Source organism: Acipenser ruthenus, chromosome 18, assembly GCF_902713425.1.
Source record: "Acipenser ruthenus chromosome 18, fAciRut3.2 maternal haplotype, whole genome shotgun sequence".
NCBI lineage: Eukaryota > Metazoa > Chordata > Actinopteri > Acipenseriformes > Acipenseridae > Acipenser > Acipenser ruthenus.
The window spans coordinates 18,045,452-18,072,734 of NC_081206.1; the positions used below are offsets into that span (position 1 = coordinate 18,045,452).

The 27,283-nt window shown below is 37.7% G+C and overlaps 1 protein-coding gene across 22 annotated transcripts in view; it reads right to left on the reverse strand.

Moving 5' to 3' along the window:
* LOC117419285 (ryanodine receptor 3) overlaps window positions 1–27,003 on the reverse strand; it is a 141,773-nt gene extending 114,770 nt beyond the window's left edge. For 9 of the 22 annotated variants that reach the window (XM_058991368.1, XM_058991361.1, XM_058991354.1 and 6 more), the window contains exons 1-4: window positions 26,862–27,002; window positions 7,218–7,337; window positions 3,531–3,638; window positions 1,942–1,962 (exon numbers count right to left, since the gene is read on the reverse strand). In XM_058991368.1, the coding sequence (XP_058847351.1) occupies window positions 1,942–1,962; window positions 3,531–3,638; window positions 7,218–7,337; window positions 26,862–26,909 (297 nt within the window). In that variant the 5' untranslated portion in view covers window positions 26,910–27,002. Of the gene's footprint in view, window positions 1–1,941; window positions 1,963–3,530; window positions 3,639–7,217; window positions 7,338–26,861 lie in introns of all 22 variants that reach the window. The other 13 variants (XM_058991371.1, XM_058991374.1, XM_058991365.1 and 10 more) reach the window with 4 other exon arrangements.
* Between the last annotated feature and the right edge of the window lie 280 nt (window positions 27,004–27,283).

The window sequence follows — 27,283 nt, forward strand, 5'->3', positions numbered from 1 at the left end:
TATATCACACCTGCAGAGCGATCAGGTACTATAGGAAAGATAACAGACCAGTAAACTACTCTAATATACTAATATGTGTGTCAATGTAAAAAAACACCCGCCAAAACAATGTCAACAGGATAACCAGCTGGACAGTACAGATTCAGCATCTTGCCCATTGTGAGTAAATCATGTGTGCCAGGTATCACAGGAGTTTCCCATATTTGTCCAGCATTAGAAATGGGTCTGGTAAACAATTAGCTGAATTTATTTAGAAAGAGAGGATATAACAGCGTGAGAGAAAGGCAACAGAAATCAATCAAAAGAAAACATTCATGCTGGGTCTAATGGACTTTTTTATTTCCCATAAAATGCTTTCATGTTCTTAGAAACTCAAACTAGTTCCAGAACACCCACTCCTCTTTAGCGACCTTGAAAGGTTGAGAGACCCTAATGTTGGCACGCAAGTGTGAATAGCAATAATTTAAAAGTCCATTCTCCAGATTAGTCTAATCATCATGTAAATGAAGTCGGCCAACCACCTTTGCAAACGGGAGTCCATTCATCAATCTAAAGTTATTGTATTGAAGCTACACACTACTGGGTTTTGAACCGAGGTCAAACTCCCTATTGAAGGGTAAAGAATGTTGCATGACGCACATATCCCAAGGTAAGATCATGTTTAATAAGTTCAGGGGAACGTAGCTGTTGGCAAACTGAACAAGAGACACAAGCTTCTGGCTCGCTAATTGGATCGTCCAGCACAACTCAAAGAATCGGCAGGACGTGCCTTGACACCAATTTGCAGACAGACGGGACAACAGAAGCACTGTGTCCTAATGGACAGCACTGTAGAAGGAAGACGGATTCTCAAACACACAGTCTTACAACCTGGTATGATAGATACAGCAATCACACAATTGTGAGCTCCATGCACCATTTAGAAGTTAGGCAAACTCCCACCAGAGGAGAGCATTTAGAATGGACTCCTACCTGTTAGTGGGTTTTCACACTCAGTAGTATGAGAAAACATACAGATAGAGACGAACAGATAAAAAAAAAAGAACTATGACTTAAGAAGGACTGTGCTGTTATGAAAAAGAAGCAAGTCTGGTTAGATTGAGGTTTTATGTCAACACCCAAACACCATATCTCTTTCACTTGTGAGTGAACTCAGGGTAATTTATTTGTAAATGTATTATGAGAATAATTATTTTTTTAAAAAGCAAAAAGTATTAGCTTAAAGTAGTCTACGGCTGGCACTTTCACTTGAAAATGTTTGATAATTTTGGTGTGTAAGTGTGGATATCTTTAACTGAGCCCTTGTCAGTTGAACTTTGACAAGTGAACATATCTCCATCTCCAGACAGTAAACAGACACATGCTTTAACATTCTTCTATGCATTCAGCCACATTATTGGTGTGTTTATGCTGGCCTGTTCCAGCTGCACAGGGAATACGGTAGGTGTGAAGTGAGGTTTGCCGATACAGGCTTATTATATTAGTCTTAAATTGTGTATTTATGTACAGTACAGTAAAACCTGTCTAATCCGGCTTCGTTTGGGACCTGAATTGTGCCGGATTATAGTGTGCTGGTTACAGAGGTACTGTAGTAGTCTCCGCATATAGGAACACCAACAACTTTTGCTGCGTTTCTTGTTATAGGTTATCTGAGTGTACACAAACATTAACAATATGTTTCAACTTTTAATTGAAGTTTAAATCGTAAAGTTTAGTAAATGAACGGAATCTAATACCAAAGTACGTAAAAATCTGGGGGGGTAAGAAAGGGGTGAGATGCGCAGAAAATACTAAAGCAAACTTCCTCCAAAAAAACAGCTGTCTGCAGAGCCTGAACATTTTGAAGTGAAAGTGAACCTGTACACAAGTGTGTTGCAGAAGCGGTCATGCAATTCCATAGTGTATACAATGTATGAATGAATGAAACGAGGAGCAACATACCCATTTGTCGAGGCCTTTGGGCTAGCATGAATAAAATAAAGATAAATGATAGAACAAAAAAAACAAGTTAAATGATATAGATTCTGATCTGCTGTAGCCAATGAAAGCTAAGAAAAAACATAATGGTCTCAATTCAATAAAAGATAAAAATCAGAGTCTTTGGAAGTCGTCTTTTCTTAGAATATATGCATTCTTCATTACAGGAGTGATACCCAGGGCTTTAAAATCCTTACCCATTTCTAACATATTAACATATTCATATTATCACTGGTCTTTCTTTCATTGTGCCAAAAGACCTTTTGTTCTGGGAGTTTTTTTTGTGTTTTTTTTATTTATTGAACTGCTGCTTCTTGGTACCCAATCACGTCCTGTGCTGTAGGTCACAAGGTCAAATGCTGTTACACTATTGGAGTGAGACTCCAGCAGTTTTATATGCCATGAACCAATCAAGACCACCAGCACAAGAAAGGGGGCCGGTGATAACGTGTCTTGTGAAAATAACAGATAAGAAATATAATTGTAATGGTGCAGTTATCAGAATATCAAATTCAGAAATTGCTGTAAGAAATGTAATGAGTTGATATATGACAATTTAAAAACATATATTGAATTTATGTGTGTTTTGAATAGTGCAATGTGCCTGGGTGTAATTATTTTTTCAAACAGAGGGGAACAGGACTAAAATAAAGCATTATATGGTATTTCTCAGTAGATTGAGTTGTAACTTATACTATAAAACCCACTTGTGTACTTGCCTACAGCTAAGAAAACATTTACCACCTGGTTTAGACTTCAGGAGACATATGCAGCAGGGGCAATACTAGGTCTCTGTCAATGAGTACTCAGGTCCCTTTTGTAAATGATTAGATTATTTTCGGGACTGTTTTTTTAGCCCCCTCCCCTCCCCCCCTCCTTAAATGAATAAGAAAAGAATATAGTGAGCCAAAGCACAGCCATAAAAAAACAAAACATATTATCCACAAGTGTCTTGGAATTTGACCACTTCTTGGTCAATTTGATGTAACCCAGAGTGCATTTTCTTTCTCTTTTATAGCTTTGGAGAAAACAAAAGCGAGAATTAAGTTTCCGATACACAATCAGTCTGTGGTGTCTCTAAGGTCAACGTTAGACAGGGGAAAAACATACAGTGCAACACATAACATGAACAACATTAGCTAGTGTGTGCTTACATACAGTACAGTAACAAACATCCTGTGTATGACAACAAATAGGAAAAAAAAACACATTTTCAAAAAGGCCTCACTAATTTAGTGGTTATTAAACAGCAACAGGGTTTACTTCACAAAAAATGAACTTTACAATGTAGCAAAGAGCTTAACCCTTTAAGCCTGGGATGTGTTGAAAACTAGACATTGTATTATTGAAGACGGTTTAAAATGTGTTTTTTTTTTTTTTACTTGTGAGAACAACTTTTTTGACAGAGAATAAGGGCCAAACATTTTGACACTTCCTGGCAACGTCACATTGCGTCCCCTAGAGGAGGCTTGATGCTGCCACCTCGTGAGACCCAAGAGAAGTCCATTTGACACCTTTAACAGAGTAGGTGCCTGTGTGTGCGCATCACTTACCCCTTCACCTGCATTCTCAGCGGTGTTGGCCAGCATCTCCTGCAGGGCTCGCACAGACAGGGCCTGCTCCAGCACAAAGTTACACACGCACAGGTCTGGAGGAACATACTGCAGAGACAGGGGAAGCACAGCAGGCACGTTAATGCAAACCCACACAATATTCACCCTACAAAACAATAATGTGCAGACCTGTAATCATACAGTACATCAACATGCTCACAATCTCATACTGTGCCTGGGGTATGCAACCTGCCCCTCCATAAAAGCTATGCCAAGGCGGTTTCCTTCTTCAGAAAGGCACTTTAAACAGGATTATATCATTCAAATAATTTGTTTATTTTTGTTTAAAAGAAAAAGTGGGCAAATCAGTTTTGAGAAATTGATAATGATAAACAGCATTTAGATGACAACATTTTGGCCTTGATATAATTGAGAAATAAATAATCCTGCAGTATTATTATCTAAAAAAAACACATTTATTATTAAGGCCAATAACTGGTTTTAACTAGCTGTTTTTGCTGCCCTCAAGGCTGTCTGTGGCCCTTTGGTTAGCTCAGGTTGCTGACTGGTACACAGCTTGGGCACTTCACCTGTCAGATAATACCATTTGAAAGGCTGCACCTCCTCACAAGACACCTTTTTATTCCTGTTGTAATATAGCTCAGCTTTAACAAACACAGGCTAGGAAGATCCCTCTTGCTCTCACTAATGAAGCTGACTGCTGCAGAAAATGATGCCCTGTACTTTATATCCTGAGTGCTGCAAAAGATGCCAAACCAGCAAAACGAAATCAGATCTAGAAGGCAACTGAAAGAGAGTTATTGGAAATTACCAAGATTGATGTTTTAATTAGCTTGTTTTATATGCTTTGGGTCTAAGGCAGACTGTCAAAACTGGGTAATTAAAGTAGTGGCTTAAGCATTGACACCCCTATTATTTTCAATTACCATGAATAGCATGAAATGCATCTGTATATAATAGTATATACTAAAGTGTAAACGTCAATTTTCTTGGTCCACAGTCCAGACTCCAATTTAGCACTGTTGGATGGAGTTACAGATGGTTGAGAAAAGAGGACAATACAGTCTTCAATTACTGAACACTTGAAACTAATCGGTTGAAGAGAAATCCCCCAGACTTGCAGAGAAGTCTTGCAGAAGCAGTAATAAATCCAACATAGGAAATACCAAACTGTGGGTGTCAGTGTTTCACTAAACAGGTTACTAGTCATTTTGATTTGGGATTAAATACGTATTGTCATTCAAAGTCAATTATATATTTGAACTAGTACATTAAATGATTTACTGGATATCCAAAAGGGTGTCAACAGAAAATCTAAACACTATTTCTGTATTAAATCCATTAGGTTTATTTTATTATCAGTACAGATATAACCACACTTTGGGGGACATGTATCAAGATCGACCAACACAGCAGCGCTCTGCCATGGCACAAATTTTACCCCATCTAATTTTAATACCACAGCCTTCATTTACATATGAGCCCCACCTACAATTTGCACATGCATATAATTAAGGCTTGACACGCCTTAAATTCATGGCTAATGAGCGCCGGAGCACATTTTGGTGGTGCTAACATGGCCTTAATTTGCCAAAAGTGTCATGATACATACGGGGCAATTTTAAGGCCAGTGTATACTCAGCACTATGGCATTAATGCCGTCGCAAATGCTTGATACACGAACCTCTTAATATATTTTAAATACGTTCACATTGCAGAATACTCATTACATTTAATAGATGGGATTTTCCACTTGTATTCACAATATCAAAACAAGCAAAGCTATTTGTTCTGCAGCAAACCCAACGACACAGAATATAATTTACACTTGGGCAGGAAAAGCAGGGGTGGCCCTCTCCCCCAAGTGTAATGCAGACCTGTGACCTGAGACGCACCCTGTTCAAGGCTGGCACGCAAGCGAAAGAAAAAGCTGCACACACAAGCAAGAGCTATAAATGAGAACGCAACTCAGCACAAATAAACCAATATTGTGTTTTCAGTCCATCTGGCAGGAAAGGGCAGCAGTTCCATCTCTGCACCCCTCCCTATTTATTTTACTGCAGGCTACGATCAGAGGTAATACACAAGCCCGTGAGGGAGTGTGACTGGAGACGGTATCTCTGCGGAATGCAGAATCAATAGGGTTGGCTATTAAAGTATTAGTTTCTTAACCAAAAGGCTGTTGTCTCAAAATCAGCCAAGAAGCAAACATACCCTTTCCTTAGGTACTTTTTTTTTCTTTTTTTGAAAGTTATATTTTATTTGTCCTTTTTAGTATGCTTAAAGGAATACCCTCTGAATTTGCATAAATAATATGGTGTATTATCCCATGTAATGTGTTCTTTATCATTTAATACCGTTTCCGCACTCATGTATATTAGACCTGTTGAATGAAGTCAATTGGCAAGTTTTAATATTGGGACAGTCTCTGGGCATGCCTGAGCATGGTGGACTTCTGCAATGAGGCCAGTATAAAAATGACCACTCGGGGTGTGCTCGAAAATATCTTCCGACCTGAAACAGTAAAGGCACTACTGTTTTCAATCTCTCTTTTTAAACAGTTGTCCTATTTTTCTTACACCACATTGAAATGAAGTCTTTGTAAACTCAACATGAATAAAGAATACGCCAGTTCTTCTTTTATTCCTGACCACCATTTACCTCTACAGATAACATATAACTTGTTATAATAAATAATACATATACAATGTACAGTAAATACTTGCAAAACTTCTGACTTTAATGCAGTTTACTCAATCGTGTTTTTAGAATCGACATTCTACATTCATTTTCTCGTATAAATTATAATACACAAAGCAACGGGTGGATTTAAAGAAGGTGAGAATAAGAATAAGATGCTTCTTATTTGTGCTGCACCATTAAGGATTTGTTCTATTGTTGGTGTTTTTTTCTATTGGTACCTCCAAGAGGGATGCTGTTTATACAAATGTAACCTATAATGCAATGAAGTAAAATTACCCTGCCACACATTATATATCACTCTTATCTACTTTAATTACAGTCAGATGTGGATTATAACCTGCTTCTCCACACAATCAGGGAATAGGGTGCCCTGAGAAATGTAAATGTGGCATTAAATCAAACTTGCTGATGTTCTCTTTTGTTTGGAAATAAAACCTTTTTTGTTTGCTGTAACATCTGGACATTACAGAAATGAATTACAACGCAAGGACATTTATTCTGATTAAAAAGGTCTGCCAGTGCAGAAAATTCCATTACGAAACAAACAGTCAGCAAAGTTTGCTTTCCCAAAACAATAATGAATGATAATTAAGGGCTAAGGGATTTTTTCCCGTCGTCATTAAAGAGACTGATTCTTTCTACTACCTTCATTGTCCATGAGGTAAAAACAGCAATAAATGGTTATTATAAAAATATTTTGAAACGTAACAAACTTATAGCCCTCAGCATTAAAAGGTACACCATGGTACACTGTACTGTAAAATGCAAGTATGACAGTCTCCATATATTCCGAGATGCATCACAATTGTACATGGTGTTCTTTAGAAATATATCCTGGTCACAGTGGGAGATGCAACTATTCATAGGATTATCAATTATGGTTGCTCTTTTGATTTCATGTATAATATTGCTTGCTTCCAGACCAGAAGGTTTAATTCTCCCACATTAACAATGTTGCCTTACCTTGGCCTCGGAAGTTGGTTCCAAGAAGCACAGTCGATTACCTAGTCCCTCAGCTGACAGGCAAAACTTGCGTTGCTCTTTCTGGACACTGGAAACGCACTGGAGCACAACTTCATCGTCCTGTCAGAGAACAGAAGCTGGTTAGAAACTGGGCAACATTGTCTTCGAAACTGTCTTCAACCCCAAAAAGTTCACAGATATTTCAAACAAGATGCTTATTTTACGTTAAATCACTGAAATAAGTACAGAAAGAAAGAGAGAAAGAAATTAATTGAACAAATGCAAAGCTATGTACTAGGCTGTAAGGCATGTGCGCAAACACAAGCAAAGAGAAAGAAAAGACACAAGCAAGGCTTTTTTGACAGCTAGAAGATACACCTTTAAGACTTGGTGCAGAAAGATTTTAAATGTATACATGCTGTGAATAGTGCAGACACCCATATTTTTAATAGTATAAAATAACCCCCGTCAGCACGTTTTACCAACACCCAGAGACAAAAGCATTCCAGTCCAGTTTTAGAGGAATAATTGTTTTCTTTTTAAAACTGCCCATCTTAATTATTCTGAACACACACACACAGTATGTAAAATAAAACTGCAGTAAGGTCACAGCTCTTGGGCATGACTCACTCAGTGCCAGTACACTCAGTGTAAGGTACAGACATGGGCACCCGATGGGCACCGGTTCAGATCTGCTGAGTGTTTAAGGTACAAGGGGCATATGTGTCCCACAAATAAAAATGATTATAACTTCCTTGTTTTTGCAACGAGGTGTACGAAACAGGGTTTGAAGTTTACTGACAGGTTGGATCTGGTTATCCAAATTGTCAGGTTTCCTTGTGATACTTGAGTCACTCTCAAATGTATTTTAAGAAGAAACCATTTGAACAACTGCTCAATTCCTTGTGTACCTTAAAGGGTAAATAGTTAGGGATGATTACTAAGAGACTGTGAAAGGTCAAATTCAATAAGAAATCTGAGGAGGAAAAATAAGTCTAACTGTTAAGTGTTAAGGCTAAGTTTAAAACAATTTCAATGGGTACACCAGTGCCCAGGTATTTCACAAAGCAGTTTCCGGATTTGGAGGGGTGGAGGGGATTGGAATTGCCTTTAAAAAATTCCGATTGCTACTGTGCAATTATCTCAGTACAACTGCACGGCTCATCACACTCGGATATTATTTTAGATTGTGTAGACCATTTGATACCCACAATAACACAGCCTGCAGTTGTACTGAAGCAACACACTTATCTGGTAGTTGAAAGGAGGCGAGGGTCAGTTTGATCACATCTGCACCCCTATCTTTTAAAATGCACACCTATAAAGCAAGGTAATGCAAAACTGGTGAAGAAAAAAAACGATCAAATATAAACATGTACATTGACAAATGACCACAATAAACCAATGACATTTCCATGCCAGTTTAAATAGCTGACTAGTTGTTTCTGTTGGTGGCTCATGTGAAGACATTTGTGTTAGAAACAACTGAATGGATGCTGTGTCATTATAAACAGGAACGGTAAACCTCAATTAACTTCTCAATAACAGATCAACTAAATAACAATCCATTGATTTCTTAATGCTATTAGCCTCCTGTGACTTGGAACTCATATAAAATGACTGTACACTAACTGAAATCGGTAATGTATAGAGCTGTGTGAATGAACCGCTAGACACATGGCAATGCTAGACACATGGCAATGCTAGCCACATTCCTCCTATTATATACAATACACAGGTTTAGGTGGTCAACATGACAGAAGTACTGTATCCCAGTATAAAACAGATACACAGTATCTAACCCATCTGTAAACTTTACTGTAATGGAGGGCTTTCTTAATAGCAGCATAGAAAACAGAAAGCAGGGTGATGCTGATGTCAGTCAACTCCTCTGTTCAATCTCTACAGAATTTCACAATGGTACTGTGTAACACATTGATTACAAAGGCATCCCGAAAGCGTTTTCCTTGCAAGAGCCAAGAGGTGTAAAAGCCAGTTATTTATCTTAAGTGCAATACAGTAGCTACAATGTACACCACGGGAGGAAATTTCCAAGCTATCAGTTGGCCAGAATGGTTTTTGTACCATTTACTTATTACAGATCTGAGCAGTTGAAATGACTTGAAGTCTAAGTTGCATCACGTTAAAGCCACAATAAAAACCAGATTAAATACGGGTTGGGAAGTATATTGCATATTGTATTTATTATTATTATTATTGATTTCACAGAGGCAGGGTGGTTAACAGTGTCCTGGCTGAATTCCACCAGGGAATAGCGTCACACTGAGGAAGGTCTGCATTTTTAAGCATACTCAAATACAAGAGTTGCACCGTTCTGTTAAAAGTAAAAACTACAAGAATCTAAGTCAAGCAAACAATTGGGCAAGTCCCTTCTTTAGAGTAATGATTGAGCGTTTTGAAGTTCTGAAGGATGATTTACCGTTCTGTTAAAAAAATGAACAGGATCAACAACAGCATGTGACACTGGGGGAAAATAGTTCACTGTAAAGCTTCCATTCATCTAAAATAGACATCGCTGCTGAACATGATAGGTTTACGGTCACTCATGGCGTAACAATAATGGGTTCTGAGGTACAGTACACCCAGGTTATGGGAGAGCAGTATAGGCAGAATATTCATACTGAAACTGAACAGTGCAACCCTAACCAATGCATTTCCCCTTTTAAACACTGTCTGTCTAAATCGCCAGTCTTTACTTCCACCCAGGGGGAACACACAAGACATCCCTGCTATAAGTCTTTGAACCACAGAAGATCTGCCCAGCATCCAAGTACCATCTAGCTCTCCCAGACAGTTGACTAATTGTTTTTGGAAATAGAAATAGAAAGATTACTGTTTTAATACCATGGGCTGGACAGCATATTGTCTACCTCAAGAAGCAGCATTCCTATCTAACTGAGACAGAGGTTGGAAGAAGTTTAGAGCAGGATTAACGAGGCAGGAAAGGAATTCAAACCTGTGCCGGCCATCTCCTCGTGATCAATGCCAGCAGCGACTCATTTTCCACTCCTCAGTCACCTGTTCTCCTGCCCTAATAAGGTCTCTTTTGAGCAGATCTCTACAGATGCACACCATTGATTGGTTGCTGGTACATTTGCAGCTTCTGGTCCATTTCCAACATTAATCTTCAACTGCACTTGCTTGGTTTAGCATAGGGTTTGTAGCAGATATTGCCTTATATTAGGAATCATTGTTTACTACAAAGAACTATTAATTGATCATTCATGAATTATGCAGGATAAGGAGTCTGTGTGTAATAATTTTGCCTGGCAGTCAGTTAGTGTAATTTAAATCACACAGATGTGGGCCAAATATGGATCCATTCACAATGTGTCTTCAAACTGACACACTTCTATGTGTTTGGGCTGTGTGTTTAGGAGTTAGACACTTATTATAACGTAATGTCGGTACAGAACGAAATAAAAGTATTTACTAGAAGCACAAATCACAAATTTGAGTAGAGAGAGAGGGATTGAACTAAAGATAATGCCCCAACCAACCCCACATACTGTTACTGTTATTGTGTATTTGTACGACAGGTCGCAAACTTCCCTCCACATTGTGTATTTGTTAAGGATTTAGTTAGTGCTTTCTTATAAAAATCACTCACATGTGATGGAAACCCTCTTAAATAGCTGGATTTATCCATTGTATAAACTGGTACACTGATGAAGGTTTGGAAAGTTTGTCCCTTCTTAAAATACATAAGCTTTTACAGGACAACTGCTGATTCAGAATGGAATTTCCAGTTTTATGTATTGCATTTAAATTGCTGTGTTTAGCTCTTAAAGCCAAAGACTTGACCAAAGTTTCTTGAAAGTTTTACTTTAGTTTAAGTTTTGTGAGGACAGTGCTACAGTAGAATGTCCAAAAAACAGTCTCAAATAAACATGCATTTGGACTCCATTTGTAATAGAGCGTCTCTTTTCTAAACTTGTGTCAAAGAATGCAGTGACTCTGCTGCAAAGTGATCCTGACAACCACTGAAAAGCCATCTGCTGGAAAGCTAAAGAGTGGCATCAGAGTCTATGTATAGAGCTGGGGGGGGGGGGGGGGGGGTTTCCATCGGCAGCTCCGAGTGCCTGAGCAAGAACTGGAGCTGGCCCAAGATTCAGGCTGAGAATTACTATGAGCTCACAGAACAGCGTATTGACAAAGCTTTAATTACTATAAATCACAGAACAGGGAGAGAGATGTAAGCCATGGTGCAGCAGAACAAGAAGTAAAGCCAATCTACACAAACGCTATTCAAAAATGAATGCAACATACAGTAAGAGCCTTTACTCCTTTAATAGGAGCCTTCCTACAGTATCTGCGCAAAGCATTTTTAAAGACAAGAGCAGGTGCACTGGTTACCCAAGGAGTTCAAGTCTGATACATTCATTAGCAGTAATCTGAGAGCTTCTAATGTGCTGCTATGCCAAATAATTTATTGCAGTGCACACAGCATTAAAATGGTCTGGGAAAAAAAAAACTGCTGCTATTTCCAATAAGCCTTACTTTGCAGCACAAATTAACAAAGGAGTATTTACTATAAAGCACATAGACTTTGAAGAGTACAGTTAATAGATGAATACTGACAGCTTTCTGTAAATGGATGTCCAAACATTGACTTAAGACATGGTTATGATACTTATTACCCATTAGAAAGATTTCAACAATTGATCCTTGTATGTCATTTGATAATTTGAGGTTTTTATGTGGAATCAAAGCAAGTTTGATAGCTTTTTTAAAACATGATCTGTCTGGTTTTTTTTTTTAATACAGTGTTTAATGCGAGTTAAATAAAGTGTACGCTTAACAATAGTTTTAATCTGGCTCCAGGTAAGTAAGCAGCACAGTTGGGTACATTACTGAAAAAAAGTACCTTAGTACTCACTAATTGTTTCTTCAGAAAAAATATAATGTCCTTACTTATTACTTAGTTTAAAAAAGCAGCGTGTTATATTACTTGTTACACATTACTCGTTATATTTATTTTTCTTGTCTTGTCCTGCGACACAGTTGTTGTGACTATTTATTTTTTAACTACTGTATACATCTGGTAATTTATTAAATGTGTCACAGATTTTTACAATTTTTGTAGTATAAATACATTTCATTTTTGGCATATAAATAATGTACTGTATATTTCCTGACTTTCAATAATTTTGCATTATGAAGACAAATGTGTTTTTGAAGTGTATCATTAAAACTGGCATGTAGGGATACACATTTTGTTGTTCCTAGTGGTTTGCCTTATTCAGTGACAAGACTCAGAAAGACTAATTTGACTGCCTTATGGCTGGTCCTGGAGAGCTACTGGGTCTTCTGGTTTTCATTTCAACCAAGCTGTCAGTTACTTAACTGCACCAACTATTGGCTTAATTAGTCAAGATTAACATGTGTTCCAGATCTTTAGCCACTGATGATGTAAAGACACCAAGAAAACCTGCAGGATTGGGGCTCTCCAGGAGCAGGGTTGGAGATCCCTGCCCTGCATGAGACATCCCAGAAGAGATCGCGTCATCGGTGCTGAGGCACCGACATTGGAGCAGTCTGACGCATCGGGGTTAAAAAAGAAAAGACCACTAATGTAAGTGTGCAACAGAGAAAAGGTAACAAGGAGAACTCGTTTATTTTTTGCAGAAAGTAACTGTAATTTTCAGATTAAAAATCAAACATGTTATTATTGACAAAAGCAATATTATTACAGTAATGCGTTACTCAAGTCGTGAGTTACCCCAGCTCTGGTAAGCAGCAGACATCTTACAAAGAAACACTGCCAATACGCCTGCAGTGTGCCCTACATCTGGTGCTGCTGCTAACTGGAGCGGGATGATACGTAACTATTTCATACATGGTCTTTTAAAAGAGTGATAACTGTGCCAAATAACTCTGTTTTATGATGTGTGACTGCTCATGTACACCTAGAGTCTAGCTTGTATTTAACTTGACTTTAACCCATTCGAATGCAAGGACTGTAACCATACATATATGACCCTCTACCACAAATGTAACAAACACTTTAGATGCGTCAATAACGTGGAAAAGTAGGTCAGCACATATGGGATCATTTACTGTAACAAAAAACAAGCAAGAGCTTCTAAAAATACAGCCTTCAATAGCGAAGAGAGTTCACACTCACAGTACCCATATTAAGATGTGCTTGAATGATTTATTTCCATTTCCAGCACCACTTCACTTTATTCCTCCCCGCTGGCTGCCCTGTCATCTTGACACGTCATTGCATCTAAAGAGCTTGAATTTCTTCAAGTCTGTTATTAAATAATCTAGCAGTAATATTCACAATTTTTGAGGTTATGATCATTTTAAGCTGCATCACTCCACAGTCAAGTTAAAATAATGCACTGCTGTCTCTTTACTACATACTTCAGCCAGATGGACACGTTATCAGTTAACAGGCTTTGTTAACAGTCCTGTTGGTTTATATTCTCAAAGGTAGTTTCTATATGGAGGGTTTTAACCTGCAATGCCCCTCTGTCAGCTACTATTAATTACAAACTCCTGTTTCATTATATCTATATCATTATATATTATAAACGGATATTAAAAAGGTGTACAAAATGAGAAAGGTGCTAAGCCTACACAATGGTAGGTTTTAACAGACAGGTGTTTTAGAATTCAAGGCGCAAAGCAGAAATGTAAGTTTGATGAATGGCTTCCAAAGGCCTGTCAGTTTCAAGGTAAATTACTTTCCACAGTGTCATTTATTCAGCTTGTAGAGATTGTTTATGTTTTAGTACACATATACACATTTGCTTTCAAGCACACACTCCATGTACAATTTTTTTTTTTTCAATTCCATTTTGAATATGTAGGGAGTTAACTTATTTTTATTCATTTTACAGGGCACGTTAATTACAGTGTGTGTCAGCAGCCCAATCCACTGCCTGGCAAGTGATCCTGACAACACTGCAAGTCCCTATCTCTCTCGTAAAAGATTCATGTCATTCACGTCACAGTGTACCGACTAAGAGATACCTGCGCTTTTATTACCAGTTGTCAGAGCGAAGAGTCAATGATGTGTGTGATCAACAAAATATTACTCGACCACCACAGCCACAGGAGAAGTGCTGAACCACTGAGATAATATATTGCTAAGATCTTGATAAGGGCAGACAAAATGTATCACTATTTCAGTCTCAAGTGCTAAAGGAGCCTGTTATTTAATGGGAAAAGGGGTCTGCAAATGAAGACATACAGTACGGAGATTTGATCATGTGTATCAATAATTCAGCCAAGTAGAGCCGCATTAAAAACTGACCTGACATTTCATTTCAGCACTCTGGACAGATCATTGCTGCTGCAGTAAATGAAGCTTTCAAATGTTCCTCACACTATAGAAATGGAACTGAAGCAGCACGCCCCTTCCCACTGTACTGATAGCGCTGTGCTTTTACCTCTCAGCTCACACATGTTAATGGCATCATTAATATGCACACCCTTTGTGCCACTTTTTTTTTTTTTTTAATTGGAGAAGGCTGCAATTCTGCCAAAAAAAAAAAAAGTCTATTTACAGTCACAGGTCAGAGTAACATGCCTCACCTGCCAAGGCTGCAAATAGAAAGATGTCTTCATATGAAGAGGACTACAGAAAGCGAGTGACTTATTTTTAAAGAAATAAATACTAAAAAAAATGACCCTTCACTGATAAAGATGTTGTTTCCACTCCAATTATCTAAATGACATCTAATATATATACCCGTTGCTGATTAGGTCTGTGGTACGAACAGTAACCCATATATGCACCAGTTGTCACCCTCCTATGTGTATATATTTGCATTCAAATTACTACTAAAGGCCAAAAAAGCACTTCAACATATATGTTGATTTGTTTGTTTATGAACCCAGTGGTTCACATCTTTGTAACAATGTGACAATCCAGGCCCCTTCTATTTCAATACATGATATCTGCAATGACTTTTGCTTGTGGCAGCATGTGTCTAGCAACAATCGCTAAGGAAGCAGGATTCTTATGGAATGTCTTCCAAAGCAAGGGTAAAGTAAGGCCCTTCTTACTGCTGGGTTATTTTAATACAGCGTTACATATAATGGCATTGATAACGTTTTTTAGAACGAATATCCCAACAAATATCTACATCTTGAATGAATATCCAAAACATGAAAATTCCTTGTTCGTCATGCGAAGGAATTTGTTGGAAGCATGTTTGCACACGTGTTCTAAGAGGTGACGGTGAGTAAAATAATCAATATGTGCTATTTAGGGGAATGTAAATATGCTATCCATGATAATTTTTGTTAAATACAATAACTTTGAGGTTTTGGGTTCATCTTTGTATTTTTAAAACTGTCATCGGGCCGGGGCCATTAAAAAGTGCATAACCTGCATCCACATCTACTGAGCATGTTATATGTAGGTGTGATTTATCTACATACGGCACAAGATTCAGATATGCACCCAGTAACAAATTCCTTTACCAATATCCACTGCCCTTATCAAAATAGCATAAGCAATTCTCTGAAGTGTGAAACTTTTATTTCATTTCCACAATCTCTAAAAAAAAGCAAGCCCATACACAAATAAAAAGAACTAAACACACAAACTGTAAAGCACATATCTTAAAACAATCTAAATGACCTTTTCATTCCACTTAATACTCGATACTAATAATCCCTTCCAAAGTCCTTCCTGCTACTGTCATGTTTGTTTTTTTTATTCCCAAAGTGCTACTAGACCAAGATCAAGGAGGAGCTGTGGTCTCCAAGGCACAGCGGGCTGCTTGAGGAAAAGGTCACATTACAAAAAAAGGGATGTGTGCTAAAAACATTGCAAAGGGTTTCAAAGCCCATGTATGACACCTCATGTGTGAACATGGTATGTCAGCTCTTTTCATAGTGCTTTAGGAACCATGCTTGCACTGTAAAAGCCACATAATGCTTCTTGTGCATGCACAGCATTCTACAGAGCTGACCTCGCGATCAGCTAACACACTCTCTGAGAGGCTTTTGCTCACACCAATTTACATTGAATCATCCCGTCTGGAACAGCCAAGGGGTGGACTTTCCTATAACCTCTCCGTGTTTCTGACTGTTAGATTATGGCTCTTAACACACTTTGTTAAAGTATATGTAATAGAGTTCACTCACATGTTGTATATCCACGTTGTCTACTGGAGTTTCCTGCAGTTTTACTTGCTGATCAACCTTTATAAAAGCTTCCCCTAGTAAAAGCATAGCAAAGTAAAATAAAGCATAGCGAAAGCTTGGTAAAGCATGGGTAAGCATTGTAAAGCCCAGAGGCACGGTAAAGCATATTAAAAAGCATGTCAAACAATGGTAAACTACGGTAAATGCATCCTATAACCATGGGAAAGCATAGTAAAAATGCTAATATACTGTGATAAAATACTACTGTGTAAAACTCTTAGAAGGGAATTGAACTGTTAATGATGTTCTAAGTTGAGCAGCTACTGTAGGTTTTTGCATGAAGCTACAGGTCACACTGGTTTTACAGAATTATGTTTGGGCTTTACTTTAGTTTTAAAGTAAGAATACTGTAGAAAAGAACATCTAAAGACAAACTACGCTACAGCAATGCATAACACATGTTCTGTACCACCGATTCACTTGGAAGCAGAATATACAGACATTTGTTTTGGAATCAGTCAGCACAAGCAAAAATGACAGCATGAAAAATGAAATGCAATAAACATCTTTCCTTTCAGTTGAACCAAAAATGACTCATATGTCAAAGATGGGGACATTAGTGGATGAAGGCAGCATAATGGTATGGTATTAAAAAAAATGGAAACCTTGACAACTGAAAGATACCCTGCCCAGCAACATCTCCCTCGTTTCTGCTTGACCATGGGGGTGAATCTGACTAACAGCACAGGTTAAGTGACCTTCTGTACCAGGCAGAAACATCAACTTTTTGTTAATTGTGTTATGTTTCAAAGTGTATAATCAAAAGAAACAAACAAAAATTAAAAGAGGGTCCAGTGGTGTTGCTAGTGCTAATAAGAGGGAAGAAATATATTTTACAATGCAATTCCTCTATTGCAACTAGAAAAGGTCTGAGTTAATGCATCTAGACAGCTGGATCTGATAAGTGTAGATCTTCATAAGGGACTGACCGGTCTTAATTGTGATGTTTATGGAGCTGGTAATAATGAGGAGACTTACCTTTCCTTAGAAATACATCTTAGAAAAGGGACAGCAATGGCTTCAAGATCTGCTAACCTATTTATAACACATTGAAGATATTTTGGGGTTTTTGTGGCTTGGTTTTTCTGCTTAATTTTTGGGATGTGCAGACCTTTCTAATCTAACAGTAGAGATGATCATGTATTACTCCTTCGTAGTACCTAATTGCAGGCTGTGCTGTAGTTCACAATCGCTCCAATGGTCTAGCTGCAATCAGACTGTGGCAAACAGGCTAGCATAGGTATCAGGGAACAGCATTGTACTTGGAAAGTATATCGCAAGCAAAAAGTAAAAAAGAAAAAGAAACATTTCATTACAAGATATTCAGGCTGGTTATGCTAATAAGTAGTAAGAAACATTTATCAATGCTAAAACAATTATCAATAGAGAATTGTTCAGGAGTTGAAAACTTTGACCATTTTTGTAACTAATAATGCCTCCAAATTTCTGTGATGGAAGCAAGACGTCAATGTCGATTCCCAGAATCAATATTCCATTAGTGCTGCCGCCCAGTCAACAGGTTCCTGCACCACTGGAGCTGCTGAAAAACTTGAGTTTCTCCAGATATATCAGTTTCTTGATTCGCGGTATATCTTTTCTAGCTTAAATTAGCTTCTCTTTTAAAAGAAACAAGAAAAAAAATGTATATTTCTATAACTGAGCATTAATGTTAAATAAACAAAACTCAAGAAGAGATTTCAACCTGACAGCAAAATCTGGTCTACCATGCAAAGGATTAATGAAGCCTTCACTCAACTCCAAGGACAAAATCCTGAGCCCTACACCAAACACAAAATGGGTAAAAAAATGAAAATTGAGCTCTTTCACAATTGGATAAGCGTTCGTCTAGATTCAATATATAGGTAAAACTGCTGCAAGTGTGACATACGGACAGAGATACGTGTGTCTCCACTACATCTCTGTACTCAGAATATGCATCCCCTGCAGGGGTTAAGAAATACTACTTCCAAACCCTGAAGATTGTGAAATAGTAAATACAAAACAGACAGTAGATACATGAACAGTGACTTTCCATGCCCTAGTTGTTCTGTCTCCCTCTTGCTATCTTTCGCTAGTTTTAATGTCACTTCTCTCCCAATCATTGCATAACTGAAGTAAATGTTATATTTGGCAGAATATCTGACTAGTGTACACTTTTCAATCCCTCTGCTCCACCAGCAGAGCAGATGATTCATTTAGATACTGAACTGCTGCAGTACTTATTGATGTTTATTTCCTGCAGTATACTACAGAGTAACCAGTGGGGGGTGCTGTTGAGTGCTGCTCTGGGTCATATTGTGTCACTATAGACATCCTTCTTTCCCATGGTCTATGGCTTCTGCTCCCTGTCAAGTTGCATTGCTCTATGCTGTATATTTTTCTTTTGGCTAACTGTGTGCTGATCAAGCCAAGTGACCTTTTAGACCTCTAATATTGGAAGAAAAAAAACACTGATATGGGAGATGGGATTCAATTTGAGTTATGGCGCTGTTATGCCGATATCGATTTTAAAGAAGCACCGAACTGTAAAAAGTATAATTGATGTTCTTAACATGATATTACAATTAACGTTATCACAGTTTTTGGTATCTGGTACCTTTTGGAATCCGGAGTGCTAAAAAAACATATGGACTATGATACCAAGAAAGGCTATTGAAGCAGAAGTAGTATAAATGGGTTCAAGCAACACGTTTTTCTTATCAAGGAGGATTGAGGACAGAAGGAGTGAAGGGGATCTATTCAAAGGTTAGCTGGCCTGGTGGGTCACCCACCTTTTCTTAACGTGGCATTTATCAAAGTCAGTTACACGATAACTGGTAACTGATCTGTCAGCTTCTAACACAGCAAGATGGGATAAGGCCGCATCAGCGAACAATAGAGATTTACTTTAAAATCATGAACTGAAATAAAGGAGTTATAAATGCAGTTATAAATATTTACAGCATATATTTTACAATGAGGAATGTTTATGAACATGAGTCACTGTGGGGAGGGGGAGGATTTATACAGTCAAAAAAACAACTATTAGGACCAAGCAAGCATGTCATCTCTTTGAAGTTGCGCCTATGGTACAGTATGGACTGTATGCAACGGTACCAGATTAAAGTATTTTTTTTTCCAATTAGAAACAACTTTCTTATTCACAAAGACGAGGTAGCAAGCACTCCAGCTATATATTTTCTCTGCTGCTTCCTTCAATTGTGTCATAAAGCCTGAGTCTCATGTCTTTTACACCATTATAGTAGTTTGCTGAAGCTGCTGCTTTGACTGCTTTCTGGTGGTTCTGATAATTTAATGCCATGGATTGTCAATACTAGTGTAGATTCTACACTGCAGAAGACCAGAACTTCAGCACGGACAGTAGCCCGAGCTGGAACTTGAAACACTAGACCCTGAAGCACTTTCCTCATAGCTCTGTGACAGAATCATTAAAGCAGCTTTTGAAAAGGTGGTGGTACCCAAACTCCCTCGGGTCTTGGAATTCAGCTTCAGTTCAGGGCAGTCAGTGTCAGCTGTGATGTTGTGTGGAGTTTTACAAAACACTCTCCAGAGACATAGCGAGAACATACACATAGAGCAGACCAGTGTCCAAGCCGTATCCTCACAGGGAGGAAACACACTGCAAGAAGTGACTGCACCTTACTGGTAAGACTAAACTTGAAGGCACAGGTACTAACCCAATACCCCTGGACTTGAAATACAAGGCCTGAAAGTGTCTCTTGAAAGCACATACAGGCCGAGACGATTTTTTGATTGAATATCGCTGTGTTGTTCTACAGTGATATTCAATCAAATTTCCAAAACACATCACTGCTGTAGTAAGAGAGTCTTAAACTTGTGTTAACAATCTATCAGCTCTTAACTTAAAACACAAATACAGTCTGGTTTAATGCCCTCATAGAACAGGGACAGAACGCAGTAGTTCATGGTTTCACTAAAATGACTTAGCCATACACGGTAAACCTCCCAGAATACAACAACTCATCGATCTAGGAACTGATCAGGGAAGAAGAATTCTGTTCATTTTCTGCCTCTTGTGGTCAAATCCCATCTTGATAAAATAAATACATACTATTTAGATTTAGTTTTACAGTCTTACTACTGCACTCCAGAAGAGATGCTTGTGCTGCTTCCAGAATAGTTAATGTCCTCTGCAGTTAAAATGTAATTAATTGAAATTAACGACGTAGTGGCTGATGCAATAACCTCAGCCTGTGGATGTTCCAGGGGACAGTGTGCAAGCAGGCAAGCACTGTGGAAGCATCAGCTTCTTAAAGTCTAATTTTAAACCTTGGAGTCGTTTGCATGAATGCTTGAGGCTTCCAGAACAAAATACACTCCAAATGAGCCAAAGCCCTCGGAGTGACTCTTTTAAAAGACAGTATTATAAAAAGCTGACATGTATGTATGTATTATCCATTTGATTTTTATCTTTCTTATCTTTATCGTGTAGAACCAGCACATGTAGCAAGTGTTATTTCTTTAAGCTCCTCTCTCTCTATCGTTCTTACTCCCTGAACACCCAACCCCGGTCAGCAAAAGCTGCTGGTCGAGAGATTAACCGGCCATCAATTACCTAGTTTATCCCTCTACCACATTCTGCATGGGTTTTCTCATATGCATGGTCGACAGCCAACCTGTCAATAAATTATAACAATAAAACAAACACAAAACAGTACATTTAAATAATAATAATAATAATAATAATAATAATAATAATAATAATAATAATAATAATAATAATAATATTACAAAACACAAATAAACACAGGGGTGGGAGTACCCCATCACAATATCTTACAATGATTTAGAGATATATTGAAATGGGCAGGAAGTTATTTCAAGATATCTCTAAATGACAGTTTGGCATCCCATGCCAGCAAAACATTATTTAAAGATATCTGTAAATCAATTTGAGATATTTTTATTTCATTTTTAGATATCTCAAAATGAAACTAAGATATCTTTAAAAGGGTTTATTTACAGATATCTCATATTCAATTAAATATCTGCAAGTGATTTACAGATATCTCTAAATATTTCAAGAATGCAATTTGAGTATCTCTAAATGATCATTTAGTTTGCCATGCAGTATCATGAAAAAGTTAATTACTAAAGCTTTAAACACCTCACTCTAAAGTCTTTATGTTTGAGTGTCAAGTAGACACATATGTACCTTGCTCAAGGCATAAGTCAAACATTGTGTCTGTCTTCTAATTAGTTTAATCTCTTTATAAATACATGACAAATAAATGAACACCACCACCGATATGCATCTTAAAACAACCCAGCCTTCAACAGAAGTCCCTTAATGTCAAACTCTGTCATAATGTAATGTTTAATGCATAATTTAATATTCTTACCACATCTTGATAATTAAGCTGTCAACAGACAATTATATTTTCTAATGATGCTGCCAATATTAACACCTTTTACACAACGACTGCCAGGTAAAACATCATTGTGTAGTATCTAGCACATAACAACCCAGTCACAAAGCATTAGCATGCTGGTGCAGACATACTGCAGACAACGCACTTGCCAAAATACACACATCCATTAAACCATCATCTCATGGGTTAGTACTCAATACAGAAAGTCATAAAAACATACTATAAAAAATACAAATCACTGCAAAGGGTGACAATTAGACTTTATAAATAGCCATTCGAAAAGACATGACTTTAATTAACGCAAGAACAGCGAAAGATACGACCATGCCCCGCTTGAGTAATGAAGATGGCCTGGTTGCTATGGGCATGATTGAAGGCGGCCTGTCTGTGAGAGAAGTTGCCTGGAGAACGAGATGTTCTGCTTCAACAATCAGCAGAAACCCCAGATGGAATTACTTTCCTTTAACTCACTGAAGCCTAGCTATTATTTTTTATAATATATGGATATTAGCATCTGTAATAAAAAAAAGACAATAAGTTTAAATTGCAAGGGAATAAAAATGGCCAGATAATAAACTGCAAAAATGAATGTATTTAAGGAAAATGTGTTTCAATGGGGTATGCTTTTTTTTTTTAATTAGTCGCTGTCAGAGTTGAAGATTTGTGTCGCTCGCTTGATTGGTGCTCCTGTTGGTGAAATATGATTATAAATCTTCAGAGACAGATTTGTTAAAAGTGGCTAAAAAAACCAAATTGTGGGTGTTGTCGGGTGACAATTTTGAAAGTCATTGACAGGAATGTCTTTAATTTCCTGTTCCTCTCCAGTTTCTCGGAGACACGAATCTACCAGCATCATTTTTTTTTTTAACGTATTCTCATTTTGTTGATCATTATGAACATTTCTCTACTGTGGGTGTTGTCGAGTGTTTGAAAACGAGACATTTTGTAATTGAAAGTGGTCTCGAGCACTCCAATATATATATATAGTTGTGTAGCATTATAATATAATAATATTCAATAAAATAAAAACAAAAATATTGTCTACAATGAAAAAAAAAATTAAATTTTTACCAAACCCTAGATTCAACATTCTTATATTAACAGCAGTACTGGCTCCTCTGTTATAAACACCAATCTGCTATTAACCACAGTACTAGCAGGAGCAGATCACGTGATCTGAGCACAGGTTTTAATTGGAGGAGACCAGAGTTTTTTTCATTAGAGAAGACAAGCCTCCATTATAAACTCCTATCTCTATAACCACAGTATTAACAATGACAGATGATACAGTCTGAGCCCCTGTTTTAATTGGAGGAGCAACCCATACCCGCCCGCCCCCTGCTGACGCACTGCTACTGTGTGTTTGATTATTTGAAATGCTGAATAATGGAAATTGCATAATTCAATTTCATATTACATTTTCTGAATTTTAAAAGTCACCAGAAAAAAAAAGAAATCCATCATAATGGTTGGAAACATTTAAAAGCTAAACAAAGTTAGATATGAAGCCAGCATGTTGCTGACATGCGTGGATGACAGGACTCTTTTCTGTGGATTAGAAACACCTATCCGCATGAACCAGATAAACAACTATTCCCAGAAGACACTACGCACCCATATGCCTACTGCATTGTGACACTGGGGGCATCTGTAAAGTGAGATATATTTTCAAAGTTTCATATTATGATACCACTTCCTTTCTCTGGGAATAAATATAGTTGTTGGAGGTGTTGTTTTTTCTCTGTTAGTGTTTGTTGTAAGTTGTATTTATATTGTTTTCCCCAGCAGTGTGTTCATTTTCCCCAGCGCAGGTAAACTCTTTCACTTTCTTTTCACCTGTACGGTATATCATTATTTTGTTGGTCATTTATTTAGCAGATTAAATCTATATAGGATGTGCTTGATGTCTGCCTTTCTCCTGCTGTAACAACTTTGTTTAGAAAATATTTTATGTAAAGCATGTTAGTGACGTGGTCTTGAAATCGAAATGCTATATCAATGTTATATACAGTGCATTCTTAAACATACGCTGTCAGTGTGTAACAGTTAAGTATATTAGAATAAACTGTCATGGGCTACTGTTTTCTTTTCTCTGTAGGCTGGTGGAGAAAATGCGTTTAACAGCCAAATTGAGGTAAAGTTGATTAGACTGCACCTGTAGATCTCTATTTACATTCTATAGACATTCTATTTCATATTGTATTTCAGTAGTATTATTTGCCCTTACTGTAAACTATACTGTATTTAAATATTCATCTTGCATTGTAACCCTGTACTGCCCTGTAACACCTATAAGTCGCCGTGAATAATAATAAAAAAATAAGAAAATGAAGAAGAATATGAAGTGTTGTCAGTCCGAATACAATAAGATTCTACTGCTGCATTTATTTTGGCCACCAGCCACCAGTGATACATTGCAAAATGAGACTTACTACTTACTCTACGAGACATAAGTAATGTGTGCCTTCTAAAAGGTAAGAGAACACGAGCCAGTTGTTTTCCCCACATATTCAAATTGATTTTAAACATTAAACTTATCGCTTTTTTACATGAATACAAATCCATGTATACTTAATGATTTTTTAATAATTAATCTTAAAAAGGAATTATTGGTTGACCTTTATCGCGTTTAATTACAATCTCCAAATCACCATCTCTCAACGTTCTTCTCAATTGTTCACTGCCCCCGCTTGAACGGTTAGCATTCGTCAGATAATCAAGATGGCCAAGGAATCTCAAAAAATGAAAACAAGTGGGAATTGAAAACAGATGCCTGCTGCCGTGCCATAACTAGCAGTGGACTGCGGTCATGTGTCCGCCCCCTCTGGTTTGTAAACTGATTTATAGCATGGCTAATCAGAATTGGTGACAGACACAGCTAACAGCTGAAAGAACGAGGTAGTGAAATTATAAAACCGCTTACCGGGAACATATTTGGCATAATAATGTGACTACTCGTGGTCGGCAAACCTTGTGCAGAGAACCAACACGCTCAGCAGTGATATTGCATTGGCCTTTCTAATTAAATACTGAGGAATGAATTCACTTCGCTTTCACGTGACACACGCGATCTGACAAGCAGCACTCTATTAATATTAGTCTCCCGTCTGTCCCGTGGTTAAAATGCATTTTTTTTGTAAAAACAATAGAAATAATAATATTGATTTACCTGTCTGAGTGTATTCCGTCTACAGCTGTCTAATCTCGATATTTAGTTACTGTAGTGTTAATTGCCAGTGTAGTTTTCTGCAACTTGCTACTTTTCATATGATTTTGTATGTGAGAAAACTGCCAACAGTCATGCAGATTGAAGCCTATATGTACCACCTCGATGCAGCTACAATGCATTTGAATCAGGCATCTCCAGATATAATATTACAATACAAACTGGACTAAAATGAAATAAATCTGTACGGAAGTCACTGTTACCTTTGCGATGAAAATCAGTTCGACACTGGACTATTTACTTCTTGAATATTTAGGGTAAGCCTTTGCAGTGAACGTGAGTACGTAATTGCTAAGTACTGAAATTGTACTTAAATCCCTAGCTCTTTCCAATCATGAAAACAATGTGACATATTGCGAGGTTCACTGTAACATCCTAGGTCTTCTATTTAATCATAAATAACCATAACATTAGCTCGACCTATTATTTTTTTGTGTCCGAATAATACATTCTATTTTCGAACACTACAACCCAGAACAAACTTAACTTCATCCAAATGCTTCAATGATGATGTCATCATTAATAGCTAGTCTATTTGTTACGTCTAATTATTCACCAACAGCCACGGGCAACTAACTTTGAATCATGCAGTGATTACCGATTTATAATATGGACTTTGTGAAATGTTATGACAGAAACCGGTTACACAAGTGTGTATGTATTTAATTAAAAAAATCCAACTGGATACAATTTAAATAAACAAGTAAACACATGGAGGTATTCCTAATATCTCAACTGCAATCACGCCACTCAAAAAATGCTGGCATATTACTAGCGTCTGAAAAAAAACAGGTGTCGGGTCCTCTGGAAGACAGCCCAGTCCAATAGACACACACAGGTACTGAATATCAGTCCTAATATGAAAATAAATATGTTCGCACAGGTGCTCGCTGGATACGTGATCCGAACCCGGCACAGACGGGCCCTGTGCAATGGTTCTCCGGTCGACCAGCTGCGCTAGTTCTTCACTACGCAGATCACATCCTATCGTATCACTTACAAAGATAACTGCCATATGCCACCAAATCTATGTAAATAATCTGAGGCAAAAAATAAAAATAGAAACATCTCTAAGAGGCTAATGTGCGAAAAGAACTTGTCAAAGTCGCATTTAGTGCGCTCCACGCAAAGGCTTAAAGAAATCGAGACACTCTAGCTGATAGAAATTAATTGTGGAACTGTAACCGCTAACAGTACCGTGCAGAGAAAATAGTATTTTTCGTCTTTTAAGACAAAGTGATACTGACTCGTTGCACAATTACAGTAACGTTTGGTTACACCAGCCTCTATAACTTAATATTGGTCTATATATATATATCCACCATGCACCGGTAGATTGCAAACTTTGCTTGAATACCCCTCTCCTACACACATGCAACACAAATTGAAAAAGTACCGTAGCCTATATATATACCAGTCATATCGTAGGAATTCAAAACAAAGACGCATTAGGCAAAACTAAAAAGTTCATGCCCAAAACTGTGTTTTGTAACAAACTATAAAACAGGTTCCTTTGCAAAATTATTCCTTCAGCGTGAAACAAGACATTATATACACCTGCTAAAATAAATACAATATTAATATGATGTAGACACACACACAAACAAATGCTCAATTCCACAGCTGAGTGAAACAAAGCATTCTGTTTGAATTGCGATCTCTTCGTGCATAAACAGGTGATGCTCATGCATTGTTTTGTACTGAAGAAGAAGATGATGAAGCCAAGGGCTTGTATGAAAGCGACACGGTCACTGCTTCGAAGAGGAATATTGTAAAGCGTGTTGCAATGCACCCCTCGATAAAAGCTGTCGCTAATTAAAATGCATTACTTACAGTTCTTAAGAACTGAATGTCATCTTCCCCTTCACCACCTTCAGCCATAGCTGTTGAGGTCCCGGCTTCGCTCAGACTCTCCTAGCCTCCTCCACTGGCAGCTCTCGACTGTGCTTGCTCCTCTGCTCTCAGTATTAGCATATAGCTAATCCACATCCATATACGGGAGACCGAGCAAGTATACTGCACTGCAGCCTATCACTCTCGCCGTGCTTATTTGCAAATACCCGCGGAAGCGCTGCTCAGAGACAGGAGGGTGTTTTGGAATGCCGACCTGGCTAATGTAGAAAACACTTCATGCATACGTGGTGTCTTGCAGTCAAAATATTGTATGCCTTACTTCTGACGTCAGCAGTGTCGTTTGTTTGCGCGAGAAATAACGAGCGGGTCTACCAGTTTAATTGAGTTCTGATTGAGAAAGG